This window comes from Pseudophryne corroboree, assembly GCF_028390025.1.
Source record: "Pseudophryne corroboree isolate aPseCor3 chromosome 3 unlocalized genomic scaffold, aPseCor3.hap2 SUPER_3_unloc_8, whole genome shotgun sequence".
NCBI lineage: Eukaryota > Metazoa > Chordata > Amphibia > Anura > Myobatrachidae > Pseudophryne > Pseudophryne corroboree.
Genome location: NW_026967574.1, coordinates 1,779,686 through 1,800,284, shown reverse-complemented (window position 1 = coordinate 1,800,284; position 20,599 = coordinate 1,779,686). Strand labels below are relative to the sequence as shown.

The following is a 20,599-nucleotide window of genomic DNA, read 5'->3' as shown; positions in this document are numbered from 1 at the left end:
CAGTGGGCTAGTAAAAAGCCAGCTTCCAAACCTGAACAGAAACCCTCAGCCTGAAGAGACGGGCCTCCGCCTGGAGGATTCCAGGGTTGGCCGACTCCTTCATTTTGCACACATATGGCAAAGGTCAACAACAGATGCTTGGGTGCAGATGGTGGTATCTCAGGGGTATGGGTTCCCATTCAGGAGGCAGCTTCCTCAAAGATTTTTTTGCACCAGCCCGTCTCGTATAGAGTCGAAGGCCAATGCCCTGCAAGAAGCAGTCCAAAAATGACTGCAGTCAGGTGTGATTGTCCCAGTACCTCCATCACAAAGGGGACAGGGGTTTTACTCCAATCTATTTCTAATCCAGAAACCAAATGGGTCATATCGACCAATCCTCCATCTGAAAATGTTAAACAAATACATTTGGATCCCGAAGTTCCACATGGAGACGTTACGCTCCATAATGTTGGCTATGGAACCGGGAGATTACATGGTATCTCTGGATGTACGGGATGCTTACCTACATGTGCCTATAGCACTGTCACATCAGTGTTACCTCAGGTTTGCCATCCTCCAGGAACATTTCCAGTTCCAAGCTCTGCCCTTCGGGCTAGCTACAGCACCCAGGGTGTTTACCAAGATCATGGTGGTTATGGCAGCTTGTCTGCGCAAACAGGGGGTAAGAATATTCCCATACCTCGACGACCTGTTAATCCTAGCACATTCGCAGGAGTTACTTTTGAGCCATCTTCAACAGACGATAGTTTGTTTACAGAGACACGGGTGGCTCATAAATTGGGAAAAGTCATCCCTGAATCCGTCACAGCGGATGGTTCATTTGGGGGCCATATTGGATTCAGACCTACAGAAAGTTCTCTTACCAGAGAAAAAGATAGTCAAGGTGCAGGTCATGGCTCAGGAAGCGTTGCATGCCCAGACAATGTCAGTCCATGCAGAAATGCGACTGTTGGGTCTGATGGTATCAACCTTCGACATGGTGGAATATGCGCAATTCCACTCCAGACCGTTGCAGCACCTTATTTTGACCAAATGGAGCGGAAATTATCAGACGATAAAGAAGCAGATGATAAAGATTCCAGTGAAAGTAAAAAGGTCTCTAGCGTGGTGGCTACAGACAGACCATTTAAACAAGGGAAGACCTTTTTGGATAAAAGAGTGGCAAGTCCTGACAACAGATGCCAGCCTGCAAGGTACTCGGAAGCCTATGGTTCCAGGGAAAATGGACCGCAGGGGAAAGTCGCCTGCCGATAAATCTGTTGGAGATAAGGGCCGTTTACTTGGCTCTAGTTCAGGCAAAGGACAATCTACAAGGAAGACCAGTCCAGTTCCGCTCAGACAATGCGACGGCAGTAGCATACCTCAATCATCAAGGAGGAACTCACAGCAAGAGTCTGATGGAGGAAGCAACTCCCATTCTAAAATGGGCAGAACTCCATCTCCCAGGATTTTCAGCAGTATTTGTCACTTGTGTACTAAACTGGGAAGCGGATTTTCTCAGTCGGCACACCATTCAGGAAACCGAATGGGCACTACACCCAGAAGCGTTTCAGACACTGGTGAACAGATGGTGTCTACCGGAGATAGACCTTATGGTGTCTCGTCTAAACAACAAAGTTCCGAGGTACGGATCAAGAACAAGGGACCCAGGAGCGGTCCTTGTAGACGCACTGTCAGTAGAATGGAGGTTTCAGCTGGCATATCTGTTCCCTCCAATATCTCTGTTACCCAGAGTAGTGAGAAAGATAAAACAGGCAAAAGGAGCAATCATTCTAATAGCTCCAGCTTGGCCAAGAAGGCATTGGTACACAGATCTGTGGAGAATGTCTGTGGATGCACCGATACTGCTCCCTCAACGTCCAGATCTACTAATGCAGGGTCCTTGTCACAGTAATCTGGATCGCCTATCTTTGACGGCGTGGCTGTTGAAACCTCTATCTTAGAGGCTAAAGGATTTTCGAAACAAGTAATCCAAAGCATGCTTAGAGCAAGAAAGCCTTCTTCGGCCCGTGTGTATCATAGAATATGGCAAACCTATATTCACTGGTGTACTGGAAAAAATTACAATCCGAGATCTTTTAAAGTACCTAGAATTTTGGATTTCCTGCAGGCAGGATTGGATAAAGGGTTGAAGGTTGCTTCCTTGAGGGTGCAAGTCTCAGCGTTGACTGTATGGTTTCAGCAGAAGATTGCTGACCTACAGGATGTACGTACGTTTTTCCAAGGAGTAGTACATATTCAACCTCCATTTGTTCCTCCTGCAGCCCCCTGGGATTTGAATTTAGTTCTTACATTTCTCCAGGGTCCTCTGTTTGAACCACTTGAGAGAGCAGATCTTAAATGCTTAACGGTTAAAGTTCTTTTTATACTGGCAATGGCGTCAGCCAGAAGAGTGTCAGATTTAGGAGCATTATCATATAAGTCTCCTTTCCTAAGTTTTTTTTCTAGACAGAGCAGTTCTCAGAACAAGATCTAGTTATCTTCCAAAGGTGGTATCAAAGTTTCACCTGAATGAAGAGATTGTAGTCCCAGCTTTTCAGGTATCGGGACTATCTGCGGGAGAAGCGTCGCTGGACGTGGTCCGAGCTTTGAGAATCTACATAGATCGTACTAGTGCCATCAGGAAAACAGATTCTCTCTTCATCCTATATGGATTCCATAGAAGAGGATGGCCTGCTAGTAAACAGACGCTGGCGAGATGGCTCCGAATGGTAATATCAGAAGCTTATTCTCATGCAGATCTCCCTATTCCGGCTAATGTCTCTGCACACTCTACACGTAAGGTAGATCCTTCTTGGGCAGCACAGCAGGGTGCTTCAGCAGAACAGATATGTAGGGCAGCCACATGGTGTTCCATAAACACATTCATCAGACATTATGCCTTGGATACTTTTGCCTCTCATGACGCAGACTTCGGGCGAAAGGTCCTCCTGTGCAATCAGGAGCGTCCCCACCACTAAAATGGCTTTGGGAATCCCAATGTTATCCTGTGGATAATCCTGTGGACCCAGCCAGAGAGATATACGTTATGGTAAGAACTTACAATTGATAACGGGATTTCTCTTATGTCCACAGGTATCCACAAGGATCCCACCCTGACGCATCTCATTTGAGGATCTAGACAATCACTAAAACCTCTTCCTTCTTGTATGGAAGGGTGTGCATGTGTGTTCTTATCGCCTAAACAGGTCTCTGCCTGATGTTCCTGCCTAAAATCGCTATGGAAAGAACTGATCTGACTGAGTCAGGGGGCGGGACTATATGGCGAGGGCCCCAATGCATCCTGGGTGGCCAGAAAGCTCATGACCGTGTTGGTGCCATTTTCGCTGTCGCTCGACAATATCCCAATGCTATCCTGTGGATACCTGTGGACATAAGAGAAATCACGTTATCAACGGTAAGTTCTTACCATAACGTATATTTTTTCCTGTTTGTCCTGTGGTTCACACCAGCACCTCTGAGACATACAGCACAAACGCGGTCAGCAACACAAGTTAGTTTTAGACACAATGCAAAAGGACGTGTCCCCACGCTTTGTTGCTAGGCCAAAGTCTGTGTGGTCCTGTAAAGTCCGAGTATGTGGTGAAGCGGACGAGATCCCAACTGTTAAGTTTGATTAACTTTCAGGAAAAGCCAGTACCCTTATTGCACAATGAATCGGGCCGCTGCGGCCACTACGTGTATGCACTAAACCCCTATGTACGCGAGTTGTGTAAGCACACCAACACGTAGTGAGCACAAAGTAGCTACTCGTGTGACTGAATATACCTTAAACAGAAACAGAATGCGACACCAGTATTTGTATGTTATGTTGTGGTCCAAAGCAGCAACAAATATTTACTCAAAAGGTGATAACAAAGAAACACTACACTAATACAGAGAAGAAGCTACAACCAATGAATACATACGTTAGTTCGCCTGTGCCACCCATATCCGGTACTCAGTCGATCTGGATAGATGACCTTAAGAGCATGAGACTGAGACCGGCCCAGAGGCTTGGCTTTTATACAATATTCCAAAGTACATAACAATAGAAACTAAGCTCTTCATCCATAGGTCAAGGGGCAGGTCATTTACAGTACGAGAGGGGTCATAGGTTGGTTCGAACAGGTGGGCGCTGCTTGGTCCAGGTGTACTTGCTGGAATCCGCCACTGGGTTCCCGTCAAAAGTCAGGAAAATACAGTAAGATATGATTATTGCATTCCTGCGCATAACTATGCGCAGGAACATGCAATTACATGCAGACTGCTATCGGAATGTTGGCCATAATTTCTCTTACGTCCTTGAGGATGCTGGGGACTCCGTAAGGACTATGGGGTATAGACGGCTCCGCAGAAGACATGGGCACTGTAAAGCTTTAGAATGGGTGTGCACTGGCTCCTCCCTCTATGCCCCTCCTTCAGACCTCAGTTAGTTCCTGTGCCCAGTGGAGACTGGATGCACTGCAGGGGAGCTCTCCTGAGTTTCTCTGAAAAAGCTTTTGTTAGGTTTATTACTTTCAGGGAGCACTGCTGGCAACAGGCTCCCCGCTTCGTGGGACTGAGGGATGAGAAGCAGACCTACTTAACTGATGGGCTCTGCTTCTTAGGCTACTGGACACCATTAGCTCCAGAGGGTCGGAACGCAGGTGTCGTCCTCGCCGTTCGTCCCGGAGCCGCGCCGCCATCCTCACAGAGCCGGAAGATAGAAGCCGGGTGAGTATAAGAAGAAAGAAGACTTCAAAGGCGGCAGATTATTAGATATCCCAGTGTGTGTGGGGGTGTCAGTACGTGTGTCGGCATGTCTGAGGTGGAAGGCTCATCTAGGGAGGAGGCAGAGCAGATGATTGTGGTGTCTCCGTCGGCGGCGCCGACACCTGATTGGATGGATATGTGGAATGTTTTAAATGCTAATGTGACTTTATTACATAAAAGATTGGACAAAACAGAGTCCAGGGAAAAAGCAGGGAGTCAATCCATGGCTTTGACTGTGTCACAGGGCCCTTCGGGGTCTCAAAAACGTCCCCTTTCCCAGGTAGTAGACACTGATACCGACACGGATTCCGACTCCAGTGTCGACTATGATGATGCTAGGTTGCACCCAAGGGTGACCAAGAGTATTCAATATATGATTGTTGCAATAAAAGATGTTTTGCATATCACTGAGGACCCCTCTGTGCCTGACACGAGGGTCTGCATGTTTAAGGAAAAGAAACCTCAGGTAACTTTTCCCCCATCTCATAAGCTGAACACCTCATTTGAAAAAGCTTGGGAAACTCCAGACAAGAAACTGCAGATTCCCAAGAGAATTATTATGGCGTATCCTTTCCCCTCCCAGGACAGGTTACGGTGGGAATCCTCGCCCACAGTGGGCAAGGCTTTAACGCGCTTGTCAAAATAGGTGGCGCTACCATCCCCTGATACGGCAGCCCTCAAGGATCCTGCTGATCGCAGACAGGAAACTACCTTAAAATCAATTTATACACATACGGGTGCCCTATTAAGACCGGCAGTAGTGTCGGCGTGGGTGGGTAGCGCAGTTGCAGCGTGGGCAGATACCTTGTCGTCTGACATTGACACACTAGATAAAGATACCATTTTGTTGACCTTGGGTCACATTAAGGACGCAGCATTATATATGAGAGAAGCTGCAAGAGGTATTGGGCTGTTGGGTTCAAGAGCCAATGCCATGGCGATTTCTGCTAGACGGTCCCTGTGGACCCGCCAATGGACAGGTGATGCTGATTCAAAAAGACATATGGAGACTTTGTGAAGTTTTATTTGGGGAGGGCCTCGCGGACCTGGTTACCACAGTTACCGCGGGTAAATCTTCTTTTTTGCCTTATGTTCCCCCACAGCAAAAGAAAACACCGCAATATCAGATGCAGTCCTTTCGGTCGCATAAGTTCAGAAAGGGTCGCGGCTCTTCCTTCTTCGCCAGAGGTAGAGGGAAAGAGCGCCTGCTACGACTAGTTCCCAGGAACAAAAATCCTCCCCAGCCTCTACAAAATCCACCACATGACGCTGGGGCTCCGCTGAGGGAGTCCGCACCGGTGGGGGCACGTCTTTGACTCTTCAGCCAAGTCTGGGTTCAGTCGGACTTGGATCCTTGGGTGGTAGAGATTGTGTCCCGGGGCTACAAACTGGAATTCGAAGATGTGCCTCCTCGCCGATTTTTCAAATCGGCCTTGCCAACTTCCTCCCCAGAGAGGGAAATAGTGGCAGCTGCCATACAAAAGCTGTGTCATCAGCAAGTGATTATCAAGCTTCCCCTACTACAACAGGGGAAGGGTTTTAATTCAAGCCTTTTTGTGGTCCCGAAGCCGGATGGCTCGGTCAGGCCCATTCTGAATCTAAAATCCCTGAACCTATATCTGAAAAGGTTCAAATTCAAGATGGAATCTCTCCGGGCAGTGATCTCCAGCCTGGAAGTGTGTGTGTGTGTGTGGGGGGGGGTTATGGTGTCACTAGATATAAAGGATGCGTACCTTCATGTCCCCATATATCCTCATCAGGCGTACCTGAGATTCGTTGTACAGGATTGTCATTACCAGTTTCAGACGTTGCCGTTTGGGCTTTCCACGGCCCCGAGGATTTTCCCCAAGGTAATGGCGGAAATGATGGTGCTCCTGCGCAAGCAAGGCATCACAATTATCCCATACTTGGACGATCTCCTGATAAAGGCGAGTTCAAGGGAGAAATTGTTACAAAGCGTGTCTCTCTCCCTGAGACTACTACAACAACACGGCTGGATCCTAAATCTACCGAAGTCGCAGTTGGTCCTGACAACTCGACTGTCGTTTTTGGGCATGATTCTGGACACAGAAAAACAAAAGGTCTTTCTCCCAGAGGAAAAAGCCCAAGTACTCCAGAACATGGTCAGAGACCTGTTAAAACCAGGAAGAGTGTCAGTTCATCAATGCACTTGTGTATTAGGAAAGATAGTGGCGGCCTACGAGGCCATTCCATTCGGCAGGTTCCATGCAAGGACTTTTCAGTGGGACCTTCTGGACAAGTGGTCAGGGTCCCACCTGCACATGCATCGGAAGATTGCCCTGTCCCCCCGGGCCAGGGTCTCTCTCCTGTGGTGGCTCCAGAGTTCTCACATTCTAGAGGGTCGCAGGTTCGGCATTCAAGATTGGGTTCTTGTGACCACGGACGCAAGCCTCCAAGGATGGGGAGCAGTCACACAGGGAAACAATTTTCAGGGAATATGGTCCCGCCAGGAGGCTTGTCTGCACATCAATGTGCAGGAATTGAGGGCTATTTACAATGGCCTCAAACAAGCGGAGACTCTTCTTCGCAACCTACCTGTTCTAATCCAGTCAGACAACGTCACGGCCGTGGCGCATGTGAACCGCCAGGGCGGGACAAAAAACAGAGCAGCAATGGCAGAAGCCACCAGGATTCTTCGCTGGGCGGAAAATCATGTTAGCGCTCTGTCAGCGGTCTTCATTCCGGGAGTAGACAACTGGGAAGCAGACTTCCTCAGCAGACACGATTTCCATCCAGGAGAGTGGGGACTTCATCAAGAAGTCTTTGCAGAGGTGACAAGTCGTTGGGAACTTCCTCATATAGACATGATGGCGTCACGCCTCAACAGGAAGATTCGGACATATTGTTCCAGGTCGAGGGACCCTCAGGCACCAAATCCTAGCTAAAATGGGTATTCCAGAGGAGGTCATCCCTACTCTTATTAAAGCTAGGAAGGATGTTACGGCAAAACACTAACACCGTATCTGGAGAAAATATGTGTCTTGGTGTGAAGCCAAGGATGCTCCTACTGAGGATTTTCAACTAGGACGTTTTCACCATTTTCTGCAGTCAGGTGTGGATATGGGCCTGAAGTTAGGCTCCATTAAGGTGCAGATTTTTGCCATATCCATATTTTATTAGAAGGAATTGGCTTCTCTCCCAGAAGTCCAGACTTTTGTAAAAGGTGTGTTGCACATCCAACCTCCTTTTGTGCCCCCGGTGGCACCATGGGACCTTAACGTGGTGTTACAGTTCCTTAAGTCACACTGGTTTGAACCGCTTCAAACCGTTGAATTGAAGTTTCTCACTTGGAAAGTGGTCATGCTATTGGCCTTGGCATCTGCGAGGTGGGTGTCCGAATTGGCGGCCTTGTCTTACAAGAGCCCCTATCTGATTTTCCATGCGGATCGAGCAGAGTTGAGAACTCGTCCTCAATTTCTGCCTAAAGTGGTTTCGTCATTTCATATGAACCAACCTATTGTGGTGCCCGTGGCTACGGGGGCCTTGGAGAATTCCAAGTCCCTTGATGTAGTCAGGGCCTTAAAGATTTATTTAGCCAGAACGGCTACGGTTCGGAAAACAGATGAACTGTTTGTCCTGTATGCAGCCAACAAGGTTGGCACTCCTGCATCTAAGCTCGCTGGATCTGTAACATGATTCAGCAGGCTCATTCTATGGCTGGATTGCTGGTACCAAATACAGTAAAGGCCCATTCCACTAGGAAGGTGGGCTCTTCTTGGGTGGCTGCCCGAGGCGTCTCTGCATTATTACTTGGTCGGGGTCAAACAGTTTTGCTAAGTTCTACAAGTTTGATACCCTGGCTGATGAGGACCTCGTGTTTGCTCAGTCGGTGCTGCAGAGTCATCCGCACTCTCCCGCCCATTCTGGAGCTTCGGTATAAACCCCATGGTCCTTACGGAGTCCCCAGCATCCTCTAGGACGTAAGAGAAAATAAGATTTTAAACCTAACGGTAAATCTTTTTCTCCTAATCCGTAGAGGATGCTGGGCGGCCGTCCCAGTGCGGAAACATTCTGCAAGACTTGTATATAGTTATTGCATACTTAAGGGTTAAAGTTGAGATCAGTCTTTGGCTGATGCTGTTTTGTTCATACTGTTAACTGGTTATTATTTACCATGTTGTACGGTATGTATGGTGTGGGCTGGTTGTATCTCGCCCTTAGATAACAAAATCCTTTTCCTCGTGCTGTCAGTCTCCTCTGAGCACAGTCCTAACTGAGGTCTGGAGGAGGGGCATAGAGGGAGGAGCCAGTGCACACCCATTCTAAAGCTTTACGGTGCCCATGTCTCCTGCGGAGGCGTCTATACCCCATGGTCCTTATGGAGTCCCCAGCATCCTCTACGGACTAGGAGAAAAAGATTTACTGGTAGGTTTAAAATCTTATTTTACTGTACATGTGGATACCAAATACTATGTTCTGATCTATTTCTGTCCCCTCACATCCTGTAAAGGTGAATACCTCCCTTGCTGTGCCTTCCAAGTAAGTGTAAGTTGCTGGTGTGATGCGTGTAGACTATGTGTAAATAATGCACTAAGTGAATGAAATATGTCTCTGTGGCTTTTCTATGCGTATGCTACCGTATTTACTCATACCACGCGCTAATACGCACGACCTGCGAGCACATGTACGCTGCGTGTGAGTATGCGCATCCACGGCCGAACACGTGCACGCACATAGACCACTCTGAATGAGGTTTGTATGTGTAGTGTGAGTGTGTAATATATTTGACTTTGACACTACCTTACCAATACTTCCAGGAGTAACGTTAGGAGACATTTCTCTGATCCATCAGCTCATATGACTGATGTTATTATCCATCTAGAATCTCCAATTTATACGCTATGTTCCCCATCCATTGTTTTACATTGGTGCTGACATAGGATTTGGCGAGTGACTACATCTCCATTTATACTTCATGGTTAGTTACCAGTACAAGAGAGAGATATATCTAAGTCTTATTATAATATTACATTTGTTATTGTGAGTGTTCTCAGGAGGGTGGACACAATGATAGTCTGAGACACAATATTATAAAGCCTTCATTAAAAGTTATGTTTTATTATACACACACATTTACAATTAAGTGTCCCAGAGAGTCGTCTTCTCCTATTGTTTACAAGATTAATATTGTTCCAGAAAATGTCACATTTCCATAATGTATTTTATTTCCAGCAGATGGACACACAAGCAGGAATATCTCAGAAGGACATCTAATGTTATCGCTGGATTGTGAAAGAAGAGATGACAGTAGACAGGATTCTTCAGGAGCTAATCCCATTACCCCAATTATTCATCCAACTCTATCAACTGATCCCTCTGATCCTGGGAAATGTTCTCCTGATCACTCTGATATTGGTGCATCTGTTACAGCTCTGACAGTAAATACAGTGTTTCCCTGTTCTATAGATGTCAAATATTTTACACAGAACACTAAGCCTATTAACCCACAGGCAGGTGAGAGGCCATTTCCGTGTTCTGATTGTGGGAAATGTTTTACATACAAATCGTATCTTCTTAGACATCACAGAAGTCACACAGGTGAGAAGCCATTTCCATGTTCTGAGTGTGGGAAATGTTTTGCACACAAATCAGATCTTGTTCAACATCACAGAAGTCACACAGGTGAGAAGCCATTTCCATGTACTGAGTGTGGGAAATGTTTTGCACGGAAATCACATCTTGTTGAACATCAGAGAAGTCACACAGGTGAGAAGCCATTTCCATGTTCTGAGTGTGGGAAATGTTTTGCACACAAATCAGATCTTGTTTCACATCAGCGAAGTCACACAGGTGAGAATCCATTTCCATGTTCTGAGTGTGGGAAGTGTTTTGCACACAAATCAGATCTTCTTAGACATCAGAGAAGTCACACAGGGGTGCAGCCATTTTCTTGCTCTGAGTGTGGGAAATGTTTTTCCTGGAAATCGCAACTTGTTACACATCAGCGAAGTCACACAAGTGAAAAGCCATTTCCATGTTCTGAGTGTGGGAAATGTTTTGCACAGAAATCACTTCTTGTTATACATCAGAAAAGTCACACAGGTGACAATCCATTTTCTTGCTCTGAGTGCAGGAAATGTTTTACCCAGAAATCACTACTTGCTACACATCAGCGAAGTCACACAGGTGAGAAGCCATTTCCATGTTCTGAGTGTGGGAAATGTTTTGCACACAAATCAGATCTTGTTAAACATCACAGAATTCACACAGGTGAGAAGCCATTTCCATGTTCTGTGTGTGGGAAATGTTTTGCACACAAATCAGATCTTGTTTCACATCAGCGAAGTCACACAGGTGAGAAGCCATTTCCATGTTCTGAGTGTGGGAAATGTTTTGCACACAAATCAGATCTTGTTACACATCAAAGAAGTCACACAGGTGAGAAGCCATTTCCATGTTCTGAGTGTGGGAAATGTTTTGCACACAAATCAGATCTTCTTAGACATCAGAGAAGTCACACAGGTAAGAAGCCATTTTCTTGCTCTGAGTGTGGGAAATTTTTTGCACTCAAATCATTTCTTGTTAGACATCACAGAATTCACACAGGTGAGAAGCCATTTCCATGTTCTGAGTGTGGGAAATGTTATGCACACAAATCAGATCTTGTTTCACATCAAAGAAGTCACACAGGTGAGAAGCCATTTCCATGTTCTGAGTGTGGGAAATATTTTGCACACAAATCAAATCATCTTAGACATCAGAGAAGTCACACAGGTGAAAAGCCATTTTCTTGCTCTCAGTGTGGGAAATGTTTTTCCCGGAAATCAAAACTTGTTATACATCAGCGAAGTCACACAGTTGAGAATCCATTTCCATGTTCTGAGTGTGGGAAATGTTTTACACAGAAATCACATCTTGTTAATCATCAGCAAAGTCACACAGGTGAGAGGCTATTTCCATACTCTGAGAAATAAATCAGCTCTTGTTGCACAAAATAGACATCACTCAGGTGAGGAACCATTTTAATCTTCTGGAGTATACTTCTTGCCATGTATTGTTCTTCAAGGTTCTTATCCTATCTCCTCTGCTTTTTGCAATATACATGTTACCACTGGGTGAAATAATCAGATGTCATACCCTCATCTACCACTGCTATACAGATGACCTGTCTTTGCTCCAGGTACTGAGAACCCAGTACCAATCCTAAATGGTTGTCTAGATGAGCTCCAGGTGTGGGTGATGCCAGTTGGCTGTGACTCAGTCCTGGCGAAACAGGTCCTTATGATAGAAGCTCACCAACAAAGGGCAGGGCTACAGCTCAGCTTTGCAAACCAGCCAGACGTGCACTTGGGGGTTCAGAGTTACAAAATGCTGATCATGTGCGGAATCTTGGTGTACTGGATGGTGGAGTGACACTTAGACATCAGGTATCTGCCACAATCATATACTCATCTGAAGAACATAGCCAGACTCCAGCACTTTATTCCCTCAGAAGATCTACCTACAGTCATACATGTACTTGTATCATCACACATAGACTACTGCAATGTCCTCTACCTGGGTCTCCCAGCAAAAGAATTGCACCACTTGTAGCTTGTACAGAATGCAGCAGCCAGGCTGTTACCTAACCAGCCCGTTCCTGCCACATAACACCCATTCTCTGCTCCCTTCACCGGCTGCCTGTAAGATGGTGACAATTACATAATCTTACTGACTTTCCCAGCCCTACATGATCAGGGTCCATGGTACCAGAAGCAGCTTCTGCCTCCTTACTGCCCTGCTTTTTTCCACCTGCATATGAAAGACTGTTACCAGAAGTACCAAGAATCCCCAAGCAGTGTTGAGATGTCAGAGGGGGAGACAGGGTGGTGGCACTAGTGCTGTAGCGGGAGCTGTCTGATGCACTGTCTATGGGTAATATTGTCCCCAAGCAGCGCTGAGCTGGCAGAGGGACACGGAGGCTGGCAGTAGTGAGGGGGAGACAGGATGGGTGGCAATAGTGTGGAGGAGACAGGGAGGGTGGCAATAGTGGAGGGAGATGGGGGGATGGCAATAGTGGAGGGAGGCAGGGCGGTTGCAGTAGGGGGAGACGTCTGGTGGTTGTAGTATGGGGGGAGACAGGGTGGTTGGCAGTAGTGGGGGGAGAGTGCGGGTGGCAGTAGTGAAAGGAGACAGGGCGGGTGGCAGTAGTGGAAAGAGAGTGCAGATGACAGTAGTGAAAGGAGACAGGGTGGGTGGCAGTAGTGGGGGGAGACAGTGCAGGTGGTAGTAGTGGAGGGAGACAGGGTGATGTCAGTAGTGGAGGGAGACGTGGCAGGTGGCAGTAGTGGGAGACGGTGGTGGCAGTAGTGGGAAGACAGGGTGGGTGGCCGTAGTGGAGGGAGACGGGGTGGGTGGCAGTAGTGGGGTTAGACACGGGGCGGATGGCAGTAGTGGGGGGAGACCGGGTGGGCGGCAGTAGTTGGGGGAGACAGGGTGGATGGTCACAGTGCAGTACCAGGGGATGCTGGAGGCAGTAAAGAGGTATGGGTCCCGCACAGAACCAGTTGATAATTTGACTTAATTATGCTTATTTCTAATTAATCCCTTGTATGTGTTACTGTTATTTGCTGTGTCAGCCTTCAAGTGTGTTCTGTGTAATAATCCTGAAAGAAGTGCTGCTACTGAACTAATCATTTTAATTAACTTTGAAAAGATGAGATATGAGGTGCACTCTGGAAGCTTATAGGGAGTTAATCAAAGATGAACGCAGATATGACATCACACAGCCCCACCGGAAAATGGTCCCGGCCCTCCAGCATATAGATTGACAAAAATCTGTATATTAAAGATATGAAATGAAGTTGTTTAAAAACAAAAGATTTCTGTTGAGTATTTGTCTCTGTATTATCTTATTTTCAGATAATTGTCACTATGATGACAGAAACAATTTCCTGTTACTGTGTCACTTGTTACTTTTGTGGCCACATTATATCAGTGTTGCTGTGTATAAATCTCCCGTCTGGTGTGTAAAGGTGGGTACACACGCTGCCATTGTGACTGTGCGATTTCCCTTGAGCTGTCCGGACCCCAGAACAACCAATATTGACTAAAAGTACATGTGATTTTGGCTATGTCCGATTTTGACAGCTCATGTGATTAGTGGGATGACATTACAGGTGGGGGTGTCATAGCTGGGTTACGATGTGCACCCGGACTAGTACTGGACACTGCATCTGGTCTTGAGTGCTGTGGACAGAACTGGGCTGGCTTAAGAATTGGTCTGATTCAGGTGTGGTAGTCAGGCAGTATGAACTGTGATGGTAGGTGACCGGCTGTGGGTACTGGAACACTGATGGGAGCCACCAGTGCAATGTGTAGCGGGGTAACACCTATAGAGAGAGTCATGTGAGAACTGGAGAGGAACGGAATGCTGGGAGGAACAGCAATGCAAGAGAGGCTCGTGTCACTGGCTGGAACCAGTGTGGTAGCTGTGAAGAGGGTGAAGTCTATGGTAATGACTAGAAGAAGCTGAGGGCATCAGCAATAATTGTAGACGCGGCTGAGGATGTTGGCAATACTTGTAGACGAAGCTGAGGATGTCAGCAACACTTGTAAACGAAGCTGAGGATGTCAGCAATACTTGTAGATGAAGCTGAGTACTTCAGCAATACTTGTAGACGAAGGATGGTAACTTGCACTGAGTCTATTACCAGCAGAAGATTCTAGAGCTCACTCCAGGCTGAGAAACACCAAAGCACTGACAGCTTGTTAGTGCTGAGAGCTGGAACTTATACCCAGTGCTTGCAGCTGAGTAGATGAACGGCTCACATGACACTGAGAGACTCCGGGTTGGCTCCTGGAGAATCAGCTGGATGGAGACTGTCATGGCACTGCCCATGGAGAGGAGCAGTGGGAACTCCGGCGTGCTGTGGCCTGGTCCAACGGCCGCCAGCAGGGAGACGCTGTAGCACAATCATGGATAACGCAGCGAGCGGCAGGACACAGCGGAGACGTGCTTGAACGAGGGATCACACCAAGGCTTGTGGCAGAAGTAGACCAAGGCGCGACTGGGGAGCGCAGGTAACCTCCGTTTTGTGACGGGGTCTCTTTCTGTGTAAATAAATAGCGGCAGACATTTTATATCAGTGCATTAATGTGGAGTGGGGGCAATGGCCTGTCCGGAAGCTGCAATTGCATCATGTGATTTCCTCTCATTTCCATATTCCCTTCTGCTGTGTGTGTGTGTGTGTGTGTGTGTGTATATATATATATTTTTTTAAATATTTTTAAAAATAATAAATTATGTCTGTTCAAATGTTCTATTTCTTTTTTACTTGTAGGTGAATTAGGGTTGTTGTATTTAAATAATAAACTTACCTGACCCTTTCCTGGAAACGTACATGTATGAAGGTATGGGAGATACCTGCTGCAGTCCCTTCTACTTACATTTAGGAGGTACGGTTGTTTTGGGGGGAATTAGCAGCAAATATTAAATGATACATTGCCTCCATAACGTCTCGCTGACCCTCTGATTTTTACAAAAATATGTTACACAAAATGACATTTGCATTAACAACTATTAATTAAACAAGAAAAACACTATTTTTTTCAAAAAAAACTTTCTACATTAAAAAATAGAAGAAAATCACCAATTCTGGTCTGGATTCATTGACTCTATCAGGAGAACAAGAGCCTTTTTAGCAAGGACTATGCCAACAGTAACCAGTAGAGGAATCGGGCGTATCCCACAGAATATCAGCGCTGCCACCATACATTGGGTATAGAAGATAAAGGGCAGATTTCTGAACAGTGCTTTTAGAAGGAACATAAGTGCATAGATCACAATGATCAGAAGTCTGGTACAATAAGGTCAAGAAACCAACGCTGTGGTACTAATGACCTCAATACAGGTCACTTGGAGCAAGAGACTAGGGTAAGGGCAACAACTGTTTTTTAAACACAACTAAAAACCCGGATTGAAAAAAAAAATTATAAATTTGAAAAATGAGGATCGTCCAGTACAGAGGACTGTGTACTCAGCATGTCTAAGTACATACCACTGGACGACGCGCTGGAATGGGAGGAGGAGGTGGGCTGTATGGGTCCTGGCGGAAAACAGCTCATCTGTTGAGGAGTTTCCCGGCACATACTGCATGGGTTGGTTAGGTGGGCGGGGGCACATTTGGGAGACACCAGGCAGGTGGTGTTATGTCACACGCCTTGACAAGAGATTTGTCAGTTGTGCATGAGGTAACATCAAGAACCAGATACTTGATTCTTCATCAGGCACATCTCCGCCATGATGTAATTTCCAACAGATTGCTCCAAGTCCGGGGGCCTATTAAGAACTTCCTCGGCGAGAGTAAAAAACTGTTGTGAGCTGGGCGGGGCAGAAGTGGGTTTCTGGATGACCTCCGCTGTGTCGGGGATCATACCTGTGGGGTTGGGTCATCCACTTCAGTTGCCTCGCTCATGGAAGGCTCCACTTCCAGCTCCGGTGTAATATCCCGCAATATAAAACAAAAATGAATTCCATGTATAAATGTGTGGGTACAATACAATACTAATGTGTGTGTACTTACCAGATCCAGACTCTCCGATGCCTCCTCTTCCACAAGAGTGGGATAATCCGGATCCAGATTACACCGTGACCTTATCCTTGGCTCTTGCTCCAAAGTGAATTACATGAGGTCATAATACCACAGCGTTGGCTTGTAAACCTTGTACGTCCTGGCTATTACACACAGTTATGCCCATTACACATTATTACACACTGTAATGCCCATTACACATTATTACACACCATAATGCCCATTACACATTATTACACACCGTAATGCCCATTATACATTATTACACACTGTAATGCCCATTACACATTATTACACACCATAATGCCCATTACACATTATTACACACCGTAATGCCCATTATACATTATTACACACTGTAATGCCCATTACACATTATTACACACCATAATGCCCATTACACATTATTACACAGCGTATTGCCCATTACACATTATTACACACTGTAATGCCCATTACACATTATTACACACCATAATGCCCATTACACATTATTACACACTGTAATGCCCATTACACATTATTACACACTGTAATGCCCATTACACATTATTACACACAGTAATGCCCATTACACATTATTACACACCGTATTGCCAATTACACATTATTACACACCTTTCACGCACCGCCACAGACTTACCGTGGGTACTGGGATCCGGGCGCTGCTGATCCAGCTGCTGGCAGTGCTGTGTGGATGGGCAGGGGCATGGCTGCATTCCTGTGTGTCTGCAGCATGAGAGGAGGCCATGTTGGAGACCAAAACGGCTCAGGAACCAATGGGCTTCTCAGGGTAAGTGTCCAGCCAATCCTGGTGCCTTTCCTCCTATAAATAGGGGCATCTTGTTGCACTCTCTGCCAGTGCTTTGTTGTTGCTTAGTAAATGCCCAGCTCTTTGCTCCCACATATAGATTCTGTGTCTCCAGGTAGTCTCAGTTCCCACTCCACTCCCTGTGATTACCTGCTTTCCACCGCTGCATACTACCGGCCAGCACTCCAGTACACCGCCCATAGTTACCTGTGCTCCGGTTGGTACTTTGGGCTCCCTGGGACCCTGTGGGGTCTGCCGTCTCCCTTCAGAGTTCTTCAGCCACGTCTTTGAATATCCAAGTTCTACAGCCACGTCTTCTAATACTCTGTAGCCATTCGTCTTCAAAGTTCTTCAGACACGTTTAAATATCCAGTCACCACATTTCTTCAGAGTTCTTCAGCCACGTCTTCTAATATCCAGTAACCATATTTCTTCAGAGTTTTTAGCCCCATCTTCACGTATTCAGTTTCTTCACTCCTAGTGATCTATATATAAATACTCAGACTCTACCAGTAATTTACAATCTCCTGGTCTCTTGCTTCAGGTGACCAGGCCAAACTCGAATAGTTCAGTTCATGCAAAACAGCTTTTCGTGACAAAACCATTATTCACATTATGCTACAGATGTCCATCACTGTATTACCTGTGTAATGCCCCCGCCCTGTCTCCCCCCTCTCACACCTCATCTGGGTACATGCCCCTCACTGGCCACTAGGGATGTCCATCACTGCATTACCTGTGTAATACCCCCCACCCTGTCTCCTCTCCCTCCTAACCTGGGTACATGCCCCTCACTGCCCACTAGGGATGGCCATCGCTGTGTTACCTGTGTAATGCCCCCGGCCCTGTCTCCCCCTCTCACACCTCACCTGGGTACATGCCCCTCATACCTGTGTAATGCCCCCTGCCCTGTCTCTCCCTTCTCACCTGGGTACATGCCTCTCACTGCCCGCTAGGGATGTCCATCACTGCATTACCTGTGTAATACCCCCCGCCCTGTCTCCTCTCCCTCTCACACCTCACCTGGGTACATGCCCCTCACTGCTCACTAGGGATGTCCATCACTGCATTACCTGTGTAATACCCCCCGCCCTGTCTCCTCTCCCTCCTAACCTGGGTACATGCCCCTCACTGCTCACTAGGGATGTCCATCACTGCATTACCTGTGTAATACCCCCCGCCCTGTCTCCTCTCCCTCCTAACCTGGGTACATGCCCCTCACTGCCCACTAGGGATGTCCATCACGGTGTTACCTGTGTAATGCCCCCTGCCCTTTCTTCCTGACACCTAAGTGCCGTTTGGGGACAATATTACCCACTTGGACGCTGCCTCCTGCGGTTTTTTGTTTTACCCTGAAGAAGCCAGATATCCAGCAGAATGCACATAGGCGTTATTCCCATCCATTCATTTTCATTGTAACAACGAGATACACAGTGCCGCATACACCGACACCGCTCACAGCGGAACACCGCGACCACACATAGGGAGAGCGGGGGCAGCAATCAGTAACGGCTGGTCTGCCCGGGAGCTGCTGACACCCCTGCAGATAAATGAGAAGTCATTTTATTTTCTGAGTAACAGCGGAAGGAACTGACGCCATGTGACATATACATACAGAGCAGATATACTCAGTACCGGCTGTGTCACTAACACTACATTATCCATATTACTGCTACACCATGTGACATACACATACAGAGCAGTTATACTCAGTACCGGCTGTGCTAATAACACTACATTATCCATATTACTGCTACACCATGTGACATACACATAGAGAGCAGTTATACTCAGTACCGGCTGTGCTAATAACACTACATTATCCATATTACTGCTACACCATGTGACATACACATACACAGCAGTTATACTCAGTACCGGCTGTGCTAATAACACTACATTATCCATATTACTGCTACGCCATGTGATATACAGATACAGAGCAGTTATACTCAGTACCGGCTGTGTCACTAACACTATATTATCCATATTACTGCTACGCCATGTGACATACACATACAGAGCAGTTATACTCAGTACCGGCTGTGTCACTAACACTACATTATCCATATTACTGCTACACCATGTTACATACACATACAGAGCAGTTATACTCAATACCGGCTGTGCCACTAACACTACATTATCCATATTACTGCTACAACATGTGACATACACATACAGAGCAGTTATACTCAATACCGGCTGTGCCACTAACACTACATTATCCATATTACTGCTACACCATGTGACATACACATACAGAGCAGTTATACTCAGTACCGGCTGTGTCACTAACGCTACATTATCCATATTACTGCTACACCATGTGACATACACATACACAGCAGTTATACTCAGTACCGGCGGTGTCACTAACACTACATTATCCATATTACTGCTACACCATGTGACATACACATACACAGCAGTTATACTCAGTACCGGCTGTGCTAATAACACTACATTATCCATATTACTGCTACGCCATGTGATATACAGATACAGAGCAGTTATACTCAGTACCGGCTGTGTCACTAACGCTACATTATCCATATTACTGCTACACCATGTGACATACACATACACAGCAGTTATACTCAGTACCGGCGGTGTCACTAACACTACATTATCCATATTACTGCTACACCATGTGACATACACATACAGAGCAGTTATACTCAGTACCGGCTGTGTCACTAACATTACATTATCCATATTACTGCTACACCATGTGACATACACATACAGAGCAGTTATACTCAATACCGGCTGTGTCACTAACACTACATTATCCATATTACTGCTACACCATGTGACATACACATACAGAGCAGTTATACTCAGTACCGGCTGTAAATTGTTTCTGTCATCATAGTGACAATTATCTGGAAATAATACACAGACACATAAAAAGACTCACCGGAAAACTTTATTTCATATCTTTAATACACAGATTTTTCTCTATATTTTAAACATAAAAATACTTTACTCTGCACAACAGCCTATGGGGGTCATTCAGACCCAGCCGCAATAGCGGCTCGCAGCAGTTTGCTGGAGGTGGCAAAATGCACATGCACAGCGGCCACACAGACACACACATTGCAGCCGCATCCCTGAGGGGTAAACACGGGAGGGCCGGGACCATTTTCCAGGGGCTGCGTGATGTCACATCTGCATTCATCTTTCATTAACCCCCTATAAGCTTCCAGAGTGCACCTCAAATCTCATCTTTTCCAAGTTACTACAAATGATATGAGATCGGTAGCAGCACTACTTTCAGGATTATTACACAGAACACACATAAAGGCTGACACAGCAAATAACAGTAACACACACAAGGGATTAATTAGAAATAAGGAAGCAGAATCATCATTAAGTCTAATTATCAACTGGTTCTGTGTGGGACCCATACACCTCTTTACTGCCTCCAGCAACCCCTGACACTGTACTGCGGCCATCCGCCCTGTCTCCCCCGCTATTGCTACCGCCCTCTCCCCCCACTACTGCCACCCACCCT

At 46.4% G+C, this 20,599-nt stretch overlaps 1 protein-coding gene across 1 annotated transcript in view; it reads left to right on the top strand.

The window, feature by feature from the left end:
* Positions 1–20,599, top strand: part of LOC134984780 (zinc finger protein 585A-like) — a 126,138-nt gene that overhangs the window by 38,334 nt on the left and 67,205 nt on the right. Inside the window, exons 3-4 of the mRNA XM_063950273.1 lie at positions 9,928–10,133; positions 10,206–11,637. Of these exons, the coding sequence (XP_063806343.1) occupies positions 9,928–10,133; positions 10,206–11,637 (1,638 nt within the window). The remainder of the gene's footprint in view (positions 1–9,927; positions 10,134–10,205; positions 11,638–20,599) is intronic.